This window comes from Carassius auratus, chromosome 41, assembly GCF_003368295.1.
Source record: "Carassius auratus strain Wakin chromosome 41, ASM336829v1, whole genome shotgun sequence".
NCBI lineage: Eukaryota > Metazoa > Chordata > Actinopteri > Cypriniformes > Cyprinidae > Carassius > Carassius auratus.
The window spans coordinates 5243376-5259054 of NC_039283.1; the positions used below are offsets into that span (position 1 = coordinate 5243376).

The 15679-nt window shown below is 34.8% G+C and overlaps 2 protein-coding genes across 3 annotated transcripts in view; one reads left to right on the plus strand and one right to left on the minus strand.

Moving 5' to 3' along the window:
* On the minus strand, window positions 1-14319 carry LOC113059884 (semaphorin-4A-like). Of its 2 annotated transcripts, none has more exons than XM_026228543.1 (14): window positions 14284-14319; window positions 7064-7224; window positions 6854-6910; window positions 6238-6333; window positions 6054-6147; window positions 5839-5958; window positions 5511-5644; window positions 4506-4687; window positions 4277-4418; window positions 3820-4009; window positions 3613-3728; window positions 3190-3353; window positions 2570-2637; window positions 1-1943 (listed from the first exon to the last, which is right to left on the minus strand). In XM_026228543.1, the coding sequence occupies exons 1-14, from the start codon at window positions 14303-14305 to the stop codon at window positions 1246-1248; spliced, it is 2244 nt and encodes a 747-aa protein (XP_026084328.1). In that variant the 5' UTR covers window positions 14306-14319; the 3' UTR covers window positions 1-1245. The 2 variants fall into 2 exon arrangements, with proteins under 2 accessions (XP_026084328.1, XP_026084327.1); XM_026228542.1 differs by lacking the exon at window positions 14284-14319 and adding an exon at window positions 8578-8717.
* The window catches only part of LOC113059885 (RUN domain-containing protein 3B-like), a 15860-nt gene continuing 13596 nt past the window's right edge, over window positions 13416-15679 (plus strand). Inside the window, exon 1 of the mRNA XM_026228544.1 lies at window positions 13416-13650. Within this exon, the coding sequence (XP_026084329.1) occupies window positions 13556-13650 (95 nt within the window). The 5' untranslated portion in view covers window positions 13416-13555. The remainder of the gene's footprint in view (window positions 13651-15679) is intronic.

Here is a 15679-nt window from a genome sequence, read left to right on the forward strand (position 1 = left end):
TAATAATATCCAAGTGGACAATTCTTTGAAGAAACAAAGGTATGCATTGGTGAAATATTCTCAGTTCCACATGTTGAAATGTTAGGACTGTTTTTCTAATGATATATCAGAATCAGAATCAGAATTAGATTTATTCACTAGGTGTGCACAAAAACACAATAATAATTTTTTTCTTCTTTTTTTTAAGGTGCTCCTGGTACATACAAACATGCATGCATACATACACATCTGACATGAGAACAAAACATTTAAATACATTTAGCAAGACATAGCAATAAATAATTTGGAGCAGTACATTGATTTATCTATAGATCTGTGGATTTTTACTCTATATAGAACTGTATAAATAATAGATATATGCCTATGTATTTACATAATACTTGTGAAAGGCAATAATTAAAGATGTAGAATGATTTACAGAAATTAATTAACAGAATTATTAATTAATCACAGAACACAAATTACAGAATGATTGATATGTTAGCTGTTTAAAGTGATTCCTTGCCCGTGCACGGTTTAGTTTGCCTTGCGGGGCTGTGTAGTGTGTAGTGTAATGCAGTGTGTCGAAGTTTCACTTGTGTTGCACCATTTGTTCAAGTGAGGAGAGTAAATGTTCATTGAACTTATTTAAATGTTTCTTTACATAATGGTTATATTTTTCTACATACAATTGTCAATAAAGTGATACTTTTCTATGAAGTCCTTCATTAATTTGATTAAACCCAATTAGAGGTTTATTAAAGTATCTTCCTCTGAGCCATGCATGTAACGTTACAATTATTTGTTCAATTTTCAGACAATTTGCACATGTATGAATGATTCACAAGACAATATGTTTTATGCCTAATCCTGATTCTCACCTGTTCCACCCCTTTGAAATTTTTTAAAATACTTTTTTATTTTTTTATTAGGTGTAATCAATTTATGTACTATTAGGTATTTCTTTGCAAACGAGATGATTGTTTTCATGATGCAGAGTCTTACCCTAAAATCCTACAAATATCTTAATTTGTATTTCAGCGTTGACTAACCAATGGTTTTAACAAAACAAGCATTATTACCTAAAATCATAAACTATTAATGAAATCAAATTATTATAAACATTGGTATTAAAATGTATTGGTAACATTCCAGCAATCAACTCAGATTTATTTCATAGTGGAAAAGTTGTTATTTTCCTAACTTAATAAGGTTCAAGAATCATTCTTTAGTATGTTTAATCTTCCAGTATAAATACTGCTGGTTTTAGGGCTCAGTATTTTTTTTTTCCAGTTCTGTTTGCCAGATATTGTCTGATTCAGTGTCTTTAGATTGTTTCTGAGGGGTGGTTTTGTTGCACCTCATGCTGTTCCTCCAAAGGACCACAAAAGCAATGAATACAAAGAGACAAATGACAAACAAGAGGCAAAAAGCAACCATTTCAGTGTAGTAACTCTCCTGTGCAATGCAAACAGTGTCTTTCACAGCTGTGTTCATGTTCATAGTAAACTGATGACTAGACCTAGTTTTTTTCTCACCGCTCCTGTCTGATGTCGTAAATGCATCCGTCTTTTCAATTTTTGTAGGTTCTGATTCATCAAGCTCAAGCGTTGTGTAGTCCTCAGGGACGGGCTCTATTTCCATGCCTTGACCGGAGTCCAGGGTGACCTCAGGTTGCTGGTGTGATGGAGAAGGGAAAGAACGAGGCATGACAGGTAAAGTTACAGTGAAGGAGGTGATGATTTGCTTGAAGCCCAGTTCCTCTGACACGCAGCGGTAGGTGTTCACGGTCTCTGGAGTGACGGGGAAGACAAGACTGCCATCTGCCCACTGCATGTACGGGAAAAGTGTTGAACACTGGGGAACAATGCTGTTGTTTGAAAACCTCCAAGTCACCTCCGCCAATCTGGACCGAGACTGACATGGTAGAACCACAACCTCATTAAACTGTGCAACCCGTGTCTCTGGAGAAAGACAAAGATATCAGTTTAATCAAATAATTCAATTCAAATTCAAACTTGCTGAAAATGTACTGTAGAGGAGTTGGTTTCTTCATCTGAACAGATTTTGAGAAATTTAGCATTACATCACTTGCTCACCAAAGGATCCTCTGTGGTGAATGGGTGCCGTCAGAATGAGTCCAAACAGCTGATGAAAACATCTCAATAATCTACAAGTAATCCAGTTCATCTGTTAACGTTTTGTAAAGCTTTGACCAGCCCATAATCCATAGTAACGGCACCCATTCACTCCAGAGGATCCGTTTGGTGAGCAAGTGATGTAATGCCATTTTCCCAAATCTTTTCCAATGAAGAAACAAACACCTCTACATCTTGGATTGCCTGAGGGTTAGTAAATTTAAGCAAAAATGTTTTTTTATTTTTTTTAAACTATTCCTATAAGCTGCCTGAATGCGAAAAATATCACACTAGATTTTTACATTAAACAAGAAACTTCCACTGTTTATTGGTGATCATGAATTAAAAATCGGGCACCTTCACAAATAAACACCATGTAGTTTCAAAAAACACTCTGAGGTTGTTTATGACATTAAAATTCAAGTCCTGTGGGACACAGAAGATGTTTTTACCTGTAGCAGCAGTATTTTTGAACTCTGTGCACTGTTCATTGACATTTCCACTTTCCACGTCCTGCCGTCTGTGTTTGAGACACAAAAAAGATATGCATAATAGTGAGGTATCTGACATTTCAGACGAAAGCACCTCTACTAAAAATATAAAATAAAAGTGCCACTTTTCCTCTCAGTCAGACCAGTGTGGTTAATGATAATACTAAAATGTAACTATGTTTTTGGGTTAATTGAAAAAAGCTTTAATAAAATAAAATAAGATACAAATATTAGATGAAAAAAAAAAAACGTCAATGAAAAACTAAAAATAAGTTACTAAAATGTCTAAAACTAAACTAAGAATACATTAAAGCAAGGAAAAATATAAATAAACGGAAAGAAAATGCTAAATAATCCAAATAAAATCTAATTACTAAAGCTTAATTAAAATATAAAAATAAAAGCTAATTCAAAATATGCAAAATACTATAATTGTATATAAATAATACAAAAATAACACTGGGTTAGATTGACCTTTGCTTTTTAAGTGGGTATTTTTTAAGTGGCCCATTTAGTTATGAGTATGACTGCACAAGATCTTAACTTTAATTTCAGACATTGGTGCACAACAGAAAACTCACAGATTAGACCCAAGTCCGGACACAGTAGCACACGCTCTGGTCTCTGAGTCCCATCCACAGAAAGGGTCACGGGCCAACACACACTCTGCACAGGTGGGATAAGCTGAGCAGTTTGAGACCGGCACACTGAAGACGCCATCAGAAGAGCCAATGAACAACACACCCTGGAAGTTTACAAAAACCATTACATGAAACCTGATCATACATCAAATCAATTATGGACCCACCCCCAATACCTTGTCTATGTACATCATAAGACATTATAGTTTTGAGCAAAACACTTTTTTGGCCATACATACATATAAATATAGGGTGAATTCCCATTTTAGGCCGACTTTAAAGATGAAATAGCTCACTAGGTTAGTGTTTAAAAATGTACCACTGTTTGAGTAAAAAAGAAGACAAACAAAGACAAAAAAATACCTTGCTTGTAGAGAGGAGGATGTTTTTCACAGTCTGTGGGGCCTTAAAAATCTGAATTTCCTCGATGATATGAGGACCTTTCACCAGCAAGACGACTTTATGAAGAAAGCCGGATTCTGAAAAAAAAAATAGAAATGGACCACAGGCCACACACAAATAAACAGGAGAAATAATGAAATGAAAATGTATCTAAATGTATGTGTGTACCGGTGAGCAGGTAAAGGATGGTGTAGTTGTGTCCATTTGCAGCTTGAGTTCTCTGAACAGCTAGACGGCTATACCGCTCTTCTGTGCTGGACAAAATCAGTTTCTTCCCAACAGGACGTACAGCTTTTTCAGTCAGGAAGCTCTTTTTTACAATGTTTAACATGCGGTCATTGTCACTGAATAATCCACACTGAGAAGACATTATATAAATCTGGTTACACAAGGGTTAAAGCTGCTGTGTGTCAATGTCTGAATGTTAAAATATATTCTCTGGTCCTAGTTTAATTTAATTTGTTGCTATAATTTAACCACTGGCAGTGGATTTCCTGAGAAGTGTAAACAGGAGTTGACTTTAATGGTGTAGTGTATGATCTCTGGCACCAAGTGCAATTGCAAAGATATTAATTATATTAATTATTTGCTGCTAGTTAGTGTTGAATACTATTGCTTCTCTTACCTTGCCGAGTTTACCGTCTACATTTGGTTGGCGTGTCCAGTGGTTTCCATTCAAATCGAATGTCTTGTAATCACCTGAGAAAGCTGCTTTAATATCTGTTAGACTGAAAGCACAGACTGCTGACAGACCAGACGAAACTGCCCTAAGAGAGAGAGAGGGATGGGAAGAAAACATTTACACAGATGCCGTATGAACTTACAGAACTATAGGTTTAATAAAAAATTGGCACCATTGTGAAGTAAAGACCCCATAGAAAAGAGTGTTGTCTGGAGACTCATCGTCCGTTGGGGGAAGCTTGACAATATCCTGCAGCTTGTTGAACTGGAGATCTTCCCCTTGTTGGCAGACCAGCTGAGCCTTAGCAAAGGATGCCCAGCGCTTTTGTAAGGTAAGACTTCCTCCATTGTCATCCTGGTGCGAAAATAATTTCATTAAAAAAAAGTCATTTTGATGAGCCTTTTAAAACTAGACAGGCACATATGCTTTCGTTATGTGCTGTTCGGGTCTTTTTTGACCCAGATGAGAGTAAAAAACATATTTTATATACTTATGTTTTTTAAAATGCCTTATGCAAAAACATAAAAAAAAAAAAAAAAAAAAGGTTTTTAGATCTTAAAATATTTATATATAGAGAGTTTTGTATATTGTTGTGTATACAATTTTGCTAGGGGTCAATGGAGATTCTTGAGTGACTAGAGTAACAATATCTGTCCCTCTTTTTGCAATATACTGTATGGTTCATATTAATTTTTTTAAAAGTCTAAAAGCAGTCATATTGTATTTCAAATGCTTAACATTTAAAAATACCATCTGCTGTTAAAGTGTACTACCATCACTGACACATAGTTGGTGATAAAAAATACTTTTTCCAAGAAAAGGGTGACAAATCAAAACCTTATCTATTCTGAAATCGGCTCAAGATATCAAACATGTTCGACATAGTTTGAAAAGTTTTTATTTTATTGTTTTAATTGCATCAAACAATCCATTAAGATTGCATTAAGCAGAATCAAATCAATCAAATTTGCATGTTAAAAATCAATAGGAGAACATAAATCTATACAGGTTATTTTGCAACCATAACTGCTGTAATATATTTTAAACAGAACACAAAGTTCACTTCAGTGTTTTTAGCTCTTGCAGTTTTTGCTGACAAATAATCTAAAATAATCTTTGTAATTTATGTTAATGGTCTTTTTTTCTGACTCAGAATAGGAGAAAAATGAAGCCTCACCGTGCAGACCTGTGCCACACGAGACACAATAAAAGAGTTCAGCAGTAAGTCTCCAGTCAAGTCCCCAAGCTCAGTAAAGAACAGCAGGATCTTTCTTTCACTAGCGACATGTGCTGAACTTATGAATTCAGGATCTAAGAGAAAAACATACAAACAAAAACAAAGTGTGAAAATGCTTCACTCAAGGTTACAGTAGCAACTCCTTTTTCAGTCATGTTACTGGGCCATATAACCACTAGGCCGTCAAGATCGAACATGTATACTGTATATTAGAATAGGTTTTCAGAGCATCATGGTAGCATTATTTTCTGGGACAAAATATACAAACCCTGTAGCAGTTTCGGTACATTTGCAAGCTCCAAGTTGATGCGTGTTCCTCTGCTGTGACAGCGAGAAATTACTTTTACCCCAAAAAAGCCCACTTTGGCTGCTGTATACAGCTCTTCATCTGTAAGAAGAGAAGTCAGAGTTAAATGTGTAAGAGCAGTAGATAAGAGGAGACTACCTTTGAGGTCATTCCAAACTGTGTTCCTGCCCTCTTACCAACAATAGTGGCTGTGTTCCTCTGGGTGGAGCTGGAGGGACAGCAGTTTTTGGCGTCCTTTGTGTCTCTGCTGGCGTTCAGAGAACTTGCTGGCTAAAACAGAGATGTCCAGTCTGTTAGAGCAGAGAGCAATCCATTCAATGCCCATCTTTAGATCTATGCAATTTATGTTTTTGAACTTACAATGATGATGGCTTGTGGTCTATATGCATTTGTCCCGCAGACATAAAGGTGTGTAGAGTTGAAAAACTGCAGAATACTAATGTAGTTGCCACAATCCTGTTATGAGCAAGCATAAGGCTCAAAAATAAGAGGTATGTTATAATAAATATTAAGCTTGTAAAAATCTGCAAGCAAGTTATTGGCCATCACAAGGTGACTCACATGATTACAGAAAAAGTATTCAATGCATGCAAAAAAAATGTACCTTTTCCATGATGAAAAGTTTTTTGATTTCTGAATTAAATGTCATTTCAATTCAGTGTTTTTTTGTTGTTGTTGTTGTTGTTGTTGTTTTTTGTTAGGGCTCTACATATATATTCATCAATGTTTTGGTCATATTAATTATATTTGAATTTTTTTTTTAAATCAAACACACTGAAATAATATTTCTTTTGAACATATTTTTAGGTGTTATTTATCCTGTGATGCAAAGCTGAATTATCGGCATCATTAATCCAGTTTTCAGCGTCATATAATTTTAATATGCTGATTTGGTGCTTAAAAAACATTTCTTATTATGATCAGTTATGTATATTAATATATAAAGCTCCAGTATAATGTTAGCAATTGTACGTACCGTCTTTGAGGCCACTGTACATGTCTTCATATTTTGTGGAGATGCTGTCCATTCCAACTGTAAAAATGTAAAAGAAATTAACTGCAATTATTCTGTTGTAATATTCCCTCCAAGTCTAGGGTGATCTTCATAACAGAATTTTAGAGAATCAATTTTCTAAACTGAAATATATAGCACAATATTCCTGAAGGCTTAGAAAATCTTTCTCACCTTGTCTTTGAGTGTAATACTATCAGGTTGACTGACATCCAGGGAGATCAGAGCATCTTGAGCACCAACAAACAGTGTGTCGGCATCAGTGCTGAGCAGCAGAGAGCTGGTGTTCTTCACAGTGGAGCTGCGGTACATGCCCAAGAGACGCTCTGAACTTCCTGTGGAAGAAAAAAAAAACAGTTAAACCTTGATCCCTCCAGTATAAGATCACGTTTACGAGAAACTGGCACATATATTTTACACAAAAGGATCTTTATTTGCTTTTGTCCTTTAAACAGTATTTACATTCACACTTAGAAAGGAAACCACAACACTGACACTCTTTTCCTCTTTTTGTTCTGAGGAAATAAGCGTGGCCGAGGTTTAACAATACTGCATATACAGACAAACAGAAATATGTGCAAGCCTCAGATCAAGCGAACATCAAATGTGCAAGTTATATATAAGTACAGTACCATTCAAACGGTTGGGGGAGGTTTTATTTAATTTTTTTCAAAGGAGGCCTTTTCTGCTCACGGAGGCTGCTTGATACAGTAGAAAACAGTATTTTTATATATATTTTAATATATTTCAAAATCCAATTTATTTCTGTCCCGGCAAAGCTGAATTACATTAGTGTCACATGATCCTCATTCTAATATTGCTTCTCGCATTTCAATTCTCGTGTAAATGTCTTTTCGGAATTTGCTATATAATAGAAACTTCAAGAGAACAGAATTTATTTGAAACAAATTAATCAAATTAATGCATCCCTGCTGAATAGAAGCATTAATTTCTTAAACACAAATAATAAAATAATGATTCTAAACTTTTAAACGGTAGTGTATATCAGAATAAATAATACTGTTCATATAAATACACATATGCTAGTCATATTTAAATATAATACCCCTCACAGTGTCAAAATAATCATGAAATTTCATGATATTTAATCATATAAAAAGGTTTTGTTTTGTGTATGTGTGTTTTTCCTTTCCTAATTGACGTCACTGATGTCTGATATCAGCAGAAACTAGTCATACACTTCTCTGCAGCAGCAGGCCTGTGAGTGTGTTGTGGGGAAAATCGGTCAGCAGTGGTTTCAAGCGTGCAACATTTAGACCATCACAAATTTGCTGAACAACAGTAATGGGTAATAACAAAGAAAACCACAACTCACAAGTTACACAGTGTGTGCTTGCCCAACATGACTGTGCTCTTCGCTCAGCTGAACATGCTTAGATTCTTCACTCTCTCATATTTATGAAATTAGTTTCAATTTACTGTGAATCAAATGCAAAGGTTTTGCTTGAGATTTATGTGTAAAACATACACAATTATAGTTTAGCTTATTTTTAGTATTTGTCCAGAAGTCAGAAGTCCAAACTACTCCATTATAACTATTTATTTCTCAATTGATTATATCAGAAACACATTCGGTCAGAAATGTGGTTACAAATGACTGATATCAGCAACAATTACTATAAGTAAAATATTTCTCGTTATCGTCTATCAATCCGAGCTTGACTTACCCTGAGAGAACGACACGCGAGGACGCAGGGAGGCCTGAGATGGATCTATCAGTCCTAAGAGAAGGACCTTAAGCATCCAGATCCTGAACAATCCTGCCATGATGCTAAAGGATGTTTTAAGGTATAGAACCTGTTCTGATCAGCTACCGAGACAGCAAGTGACTGGATCTCACTTCCTCTGATATAACCTCTTTGAGTGCAGCAGGAAGAAAGGCTAAAAAACCTCAAACCACTCTCAGGAGTTGACTCCTCTCTTTCTCAGTATCCACTACTAGACACTTACTGCTAATGGCACTTCTTCTGACAGCAGCACGGAACTGAATAAAAATGATGTTATGTGTGTTTTTTTTTTACAAAGCTTAAAATCTTTGGCTAGTTAAACTAGTCTGATTTGGGAGACAGAGGCTTTGGGAACCTTTTAGCTGGTCAAAGTGGTAAACCAACTCATTGGTCAGCTAAACCAGTCAAGCAGAGACCATGCAGCATGTACTGTAATAAAGAATACATATCACAAACAAATAACCCTACTGAGCGTTACAGTTAGTTTGAATTGATTAAATAGATTGCTGTAAATAAACTGCAATATCGAATGAATCATGTGAATGATTCTTGCAGCGCTGCCTTATAATATGCAATAAATTACAATAAAAATATGGAGTTAGAGAAGGCAGCATAATCATGCAACCATTTTTTTTCAACTATTATGAAATCTAGGTAAAAGGTCTTAAAACACAGCTAGAGAGCGAAAGTGGTGGGGGATGCAATATGTGGCTAAAAGAGGGGATGTGGATAAACTTAACGCATATAGGAACATGCTGATTGCAATGAGAATAGGCCAAGTTGCTATTTTAGGCATTAAAGTCAATTTAAAAAAAAGATGTTGAACTGAACTCTATAGGCAGAAGCAATGCATGGACTTTCAGTATGACATAACGTTTGTGCTCAGTAGGAGTGGAAACTGGGCAAGCAAGTATACTCACAGAGGTGAAGAACAGTTTAGTGAGTTCAGAAAGTCAAAAAACTCTTCTGCTATAAGAACTTCAACATTTAGCAGCATCTTCAGAGGCAGCTCTGAATACACAAAGGTGACAATATGGAGCTATGACCTTTGACCCTCCATGCTTGAGCTTTCAAATGGGACAGCATAACTGTAAACATGTTTCATGCTATAAGAATGAATCATTCTGCACAGCACAGTTTTACACCAAGTAATGATACAATGACTTTGGTTTAGCTACACCTGTCAAAATGTTTGTACTTATATCATCTAATTTATTATTACTATGAATGTTATGCTTTTCCACATTTAAGAATAATGCATAGGTTATTAAATTTATGAATTATAATTATGGGGAATTGTTGCAACCATTAATAAATAAATATATTTTAAAATGGATTTATATTAAAGTTTGGGTACCTAATTAATTGTGAGTTAGCTTTTTTTCTTGTAATTGTGATCTTATGGAAGTTCTTTCTTAGAATTGCGGAATGCACAGTTCCGACTTTATTCCTAAGTGTCCAAACTCTGCATTGTTAGCATGTACAATGTGAATATTGTTATTTACACTAGCTTTATCAAATGGAGCCTATCCCAAAACAACCAAATTGTGTTTCTTTTATTTTAATTTCTTCTTCTTTGTAATTGCTTAAACATAACAGCAACAATAAAGTTGCATTTCCTCTAAAACACATTTCAAGGAGCAGAACAGCAGTTTTGTCAGTTGGAGGGATTTTTTTTATTATTAATTTGAGCGTTTTATTATGTCCCTTATTTCCCCACTCCCTTCTTTTTCCATGTATTCTTCTTTTTGTTGTTCACTATTTCAAAGGTGTTCAAAGTAGTTTTGTTCTACTGTCAGCTTTATAACACCTGCAGATCCTCCAAAACACCTCCAGGGGGCGAAACCAGAATTCTGATCATCAGAATCCATGCTAAGTCTCATATAACTTTAAGATTAAATATTATACAGTTCAGTTTTTATTGATACTATTCTATTAGCAGTTAGTCTGATAGGACTTGATTTATTTAATCTTATTTGTTAATGTTAGGTTTGTTTCGGATTGGATTGTTTGACTACTAGGCGATTTGTTTAGTGTGTGACAGCACTCAAACACTTTGTCTTTGGTTTTGTCTGAAACCTGCATATGCTCGCAGAAAAATGCCTGAAAAAGCTTAATGGCTCACTGTTTCCTTTTTTCCTCTACCACAGTAATTCTCAAATCCTGCTTCTGGCAGCTCTGAGACACGGCACACTGAGATGCCTTCCTCCTCTAACACATCTAATTCAACTCATCGTCTCATTATTAGAGGCTCCATGACCTGAATTGTGTGTAAGATCAGTGAGACTCCTAATATGTGCAGTGCCAAGGGGCCACTAATATACACCTGGGAGCCACTAATATAACACTATTTGAGATGAAATTGCTCTTACACAAACCTTACAAATGCTGATAACAACACAAGTATTAAATAATTTTATAGAACAAAAAAACAGCCTAAAAGTATTTTCAGTTTATTTTTCATATATTTATTTGATCACAGCTGTGAAATATTGTTTTTTCTTTCTTTTCTCTCTGAGCTAGTACCTTGGGGCCACCTAGTGAGCTGTAGTAAATTCCACTTGTCAAGAATCTGACAAAATCCTTAATATTACCATTAATTGGTATTTCTCATGGCAACATTATAACCAGTGGTGGAAATGACCAAAATTCACTAGAGGGACTCTAGTTTCAAGGGAGAGGTGTTATTTTAGATAAAATTTCAGATGTATTTAATTGTAAAAGCCTTCATAATCTATAATAACATTACAATGATTTAATGTTTCATATTAACCATATGTTTTCTTGGCACATTACAGGTCAGTGAACAACGTCCATTAATAATGTGGGGCATAAACATTCATTATCAGATAATTACCTGTGTAATTCTGGCCAAATTAAATACACATTGTGTAGTTATCTGTGATCATTTAAGCATTATTAATGAACGACCTCTTGTTTTTAATAAAAGATTAGCACTTGCGCTCCCAATTTAAACAAAATTAGGAGATCAATGACAAAAATTAACCTTCCAATTAAGAGATGATATTTGACTCCACAAAGGGGTCATGTGACGTTGATAAAAACAACATCATTTTGTGTATTTGGTGTAATGCAATGTGTTTATGCAGTTTAAGGTTAAAAAAACTTTTTTTTTTCACATAATGCACATTATTGTTGTTCCTCTTTGCCCTGCCTTTCTGCCTTTTCGTTTATTTTTACAAAGCTCATCGTTCTGAAAAGCGAGGTGTACGCTGATTGGCCAGCTTTCCAGTGTGTTGTAATTGGCCGAATACCTCATATGACGGAAATGTTACACCCCTCACTATAATGTGATGCCGTGTGTCCTGGTACAATAATACAAAAACAATAAAACCCATAATTAAAAAACATAATTACTGTGTTTTATACATGTTGCATTGCAAACCTTTAATGTCAAAATTATAAATTCGTATTATAAACCTTTTAAAAATAAATTAATGAAAACGATAAACAATAAACAAAAAAAAATAAGCAGGAACAACTAGAAACAATAAGGGACAATAAGTTACCAATCAAATGAAATCAACCAAATGCATCTTTGCACTACAGAGGTGGCACAGAAGAACACAAAAGTGGCATTTACGTATATTTACACTGTTTAAGGAGGATGAGTTTAATGTTTAAATATAAAGTTTTGAATACAGAAATACCAAATTATTTAAAAACGGAAATTATTCTTTAAAAATGAAACTAAAATTGCCAGTAGGTGGCGCTTTGTTACTGAATCATTCATTGAATCTATTAGTTCAAAAAGGCAGATTCACTCATAAAGGAAGCACCGCTGTCTAATGGAGATTGGCAGCGGATCAGCTGTGACCTTTGATACTGTAAAGCTACTCAGACACAATCAGCAATGTATAAACAGCTGTGGGTTTTGTTTGTGTATGTTTATTGTTTTTTTGTATGTTTTAGCTTTGATCCCCATCCACTTACATTATAAGACTGATAGACTGCACTACAGATAAAGGTGAATTTTTTATCAATTCATTATCGTTGACGAAGCAGAGCAAAAACAGTGTAAGTCACTTAATATTACATTTTTAACTGAACTGTATAGCCTAAAATCAGTATCACATCTGCAAACTCTTTTAATAATTAGCCTATTAAAAGCTGTCACTAAAAGCTGTCACTAAACTCACTTCATCGCGATCCAACAAACTTCTGTTATAATCAATGATAATCTGTTATAATCAACGGATAACTCAACACTGAACAAAATGTGTTTTGGCCGTTAACACAGCTTTATATCCATATCAAATTTTCAGTTATCGAATATGTATCCTAAGATTTTGGGCAAAATCTTATTTTTATTTTTTATGAGGCAAAGAATAATCATCCCGCAGGGGGAGCATGGTGGCTCAGAAAGGCAATTCTTTCACTAAAGCCACTTAATCTCTCACTGTATTTTGGTTTTACTGGAAACACCTGTACACCAGTAGATGAAATCAATTAAATCTGTTACATATATGGATTGGTTTTTATCAGGAAAATGGATATCTACCTCATCAGTATCTATCAAATCTATTTAATAAATCGTCGCTTAATACTCTGTGATTGGTTAAACCCAAAAGCGCTGAGAAAAGTAACAGGGAGCATGTGACTATGGTGTTTTGCTTCAGACGCAATGTTGATGATAAAATATGTCAAAAAAAATATAAGATCAATGTTTTACTAAATTTAAATAAAAAAATTAAACAAAAAGTTAAATTAAGATAATTATGTTTTCAAAACCAACCAAACCACGCCCACCTTCTACATACATTTAATGCTAATTGTCATTCCACCCGCTTATTCCATTTCTATGGCTCAAGTGAGAGTCAGTCAGAGACTGATCCAAAGCATCAGAAGAGAAAAAGACGTGAGGAAATAAACAGCTGCGTATCAGAAAAAGACTATCATGGCATCGATAAATCTCGGGTTCAACGGGGCTCGTAGAAAAGTATTAGCGCGTATCAGAGCTGTAGAGAGGAGGAATCTGATCACCGTTTGCAGGTAAAATATAATTACACATTCATCATCACTGTAGCCCTCCGGCGCGCGGAACGTGTGGGATGATGTCATAGTTATTTTTTTAGCAAGGTAGTTTTTTTTTTTTGTAAATTGCTGATGCTTGAACAGGGGAGATGAGATAATGTACGTGCACCGCACACAGAAGCGCTGATCTGAGATCTGTCTTTAGAGCATCACGTCATTTAGATGGAGTCCTTAGAAAAAGTAGAGTGGTGATATCTACTGAATGATTCGTGCACCATGGCATATACATTGTGCTCCAAGGTACTGAAAAGAATGCATGAAAAAAAAGTTTTTTTCTATGGTATGTAAAAAAAAAGAAAAAAAAAGAGAGAGACAAAAGCACAGTAGAGTATCTAAAAATATTTTAAAAACCTTTGGACAAACAAAACATAATGCAATGGTGTAAAAAAAAAAAAAACAGGTACATAGTACAGAGTACATATTAATATTTTACAACATTTGATGGCAGTTTTTCATTAGATGTTTGTTTTATATTTAGAAAGCTTGTGTCTTATAGCTGATGTCTGATGACTGAGACTTAAAAAGGATTTGAAAGAAGAGCTTAAAGGGATCGTTCACACAAAAATTTAAATTATGTCATTAATAACTCACCTTCATGTTGTTCCAAACCCATGAAACGTCCGTTTATCTTCGGAACACAGTTTAAGATATTTTAGATTTAGTCTGAGAGCTCTCAGTCCCTCCATTGAAGCTGTGTGTACGGTATACTGTCCATGTCCAGAAAGGTAAGAAAAACATCTTCAAAGTAGTCCATGTGACATCAGAGGGTCAGTTAGAATATTTTGAAGCATCGAAAATACATTTTGGTCCAAAAATAGCAAAAACTACAACTTTATTCAGCATTGTCTTCTCTTCTGTGTCTGTTGTGAGAGAGTTCAAAACAAAGCAGTTTGTCAAATCCGGTTCGTGAATGAATCATTCGATGTAACCGGATCTTTTTGAAACCGTTCACCAATTTGAACGCATTAATCCACAAATGACTTAAGCTGTTCAAATTTTTTGACGGGGCTGACACTCCCTCTGAGTTCAAACAAACCAATATAATTCATTTACTCAAACAGTAGCTACACTGACTGAACTGCTGTGAAGAGAGAACTGAAGATGAACACCGAGCCAAGCCGTCTAATTAGGCAACACCACAAAGGGTACATTTGAAGCAGGAAAAGTGTAAGTCTGAACACAAATGAATGTCCATGAGGGGGCACAGCAGGAATCAGCCAATCAAAAGGCTTCGAGTGTGACGTGTCCACACATGTACAATCACAGTATAAGACTGAAGCTCACAGCTCAGTCAAATAAAGTGATTTTTACTGTATGTCTGAGGAAGAAAGAACAGAGAAATAGATAAGCAAAATCCATTTCCTCTCATGTTTGTTCTGTGATATCTGATCTACAGTTCGTTCAGGACTGAAATAAATCACTGCAGGTCCTTTATTATTATTATTTTTTTAAGAATTATGAAAGGAAGTTCATGTTGTCAGAATGTCTTGAATGAAGATGTAATCTGAATATTTGATCTAGATCAATGCTCTTAAAAAGGCTTCAAATAAAACTTCAAAGAAGTCCAGAGAATTTGAGACCATATCAACTTAGATGTCAGACTGGTTTAATCTGCTTGAGTTGTCACAGGATGGCTCCTTCAGATGGTTTTATGAGTATCAAATTTAACATTGTCAGTGTGACAATTTTGTTTGGTTATTTAAAGTGTTTTCAAATCTCTCTCTGTGCCATAAAATACTGTTTCAATAAACATTTCAAGAAGCAGTAATATAATTGGTGCCATGTGACTTTATTACATTGCATAAGTTTTACAATTATCACACTTACTGTAAATGCTATTTTACTATAATTTATATACAGTTATAGTAACATTTGGAATTAACTTTTATATTTGTATTATCAGTTTTCATTTTAATCAATTAGATTTTAGTAATTTTGTTATGTTTGTAATTATTTTATTTGTCCTTTATTTAACATGCCAAAAATG

Bases quoted from the DNA above. Each gene is read 5' to 3' on its own strand.
- LOC113059884 (XM_026228542.1), bottom strand. From the start codon at position 8,677: ATGGCAGGATTGTTCAGGATCTGGATGCTTAAGGTCCTTCTCTTAGGA. The intron at 6,911-7,063 runs GTGAGAAAGATT...ACATTTTTACAG, and splicing joins GTATTACACTCAAAGACAAG to TTGGAATGGACAGCATCTCC. The intron at 3,354-3,612 runs GTATTTTTTTGT...GTAAACTTCCAG, and splicing joins TCCTCCTCTCTACAAGCAAG to GGTGTGTTGTTCATTGGCTC.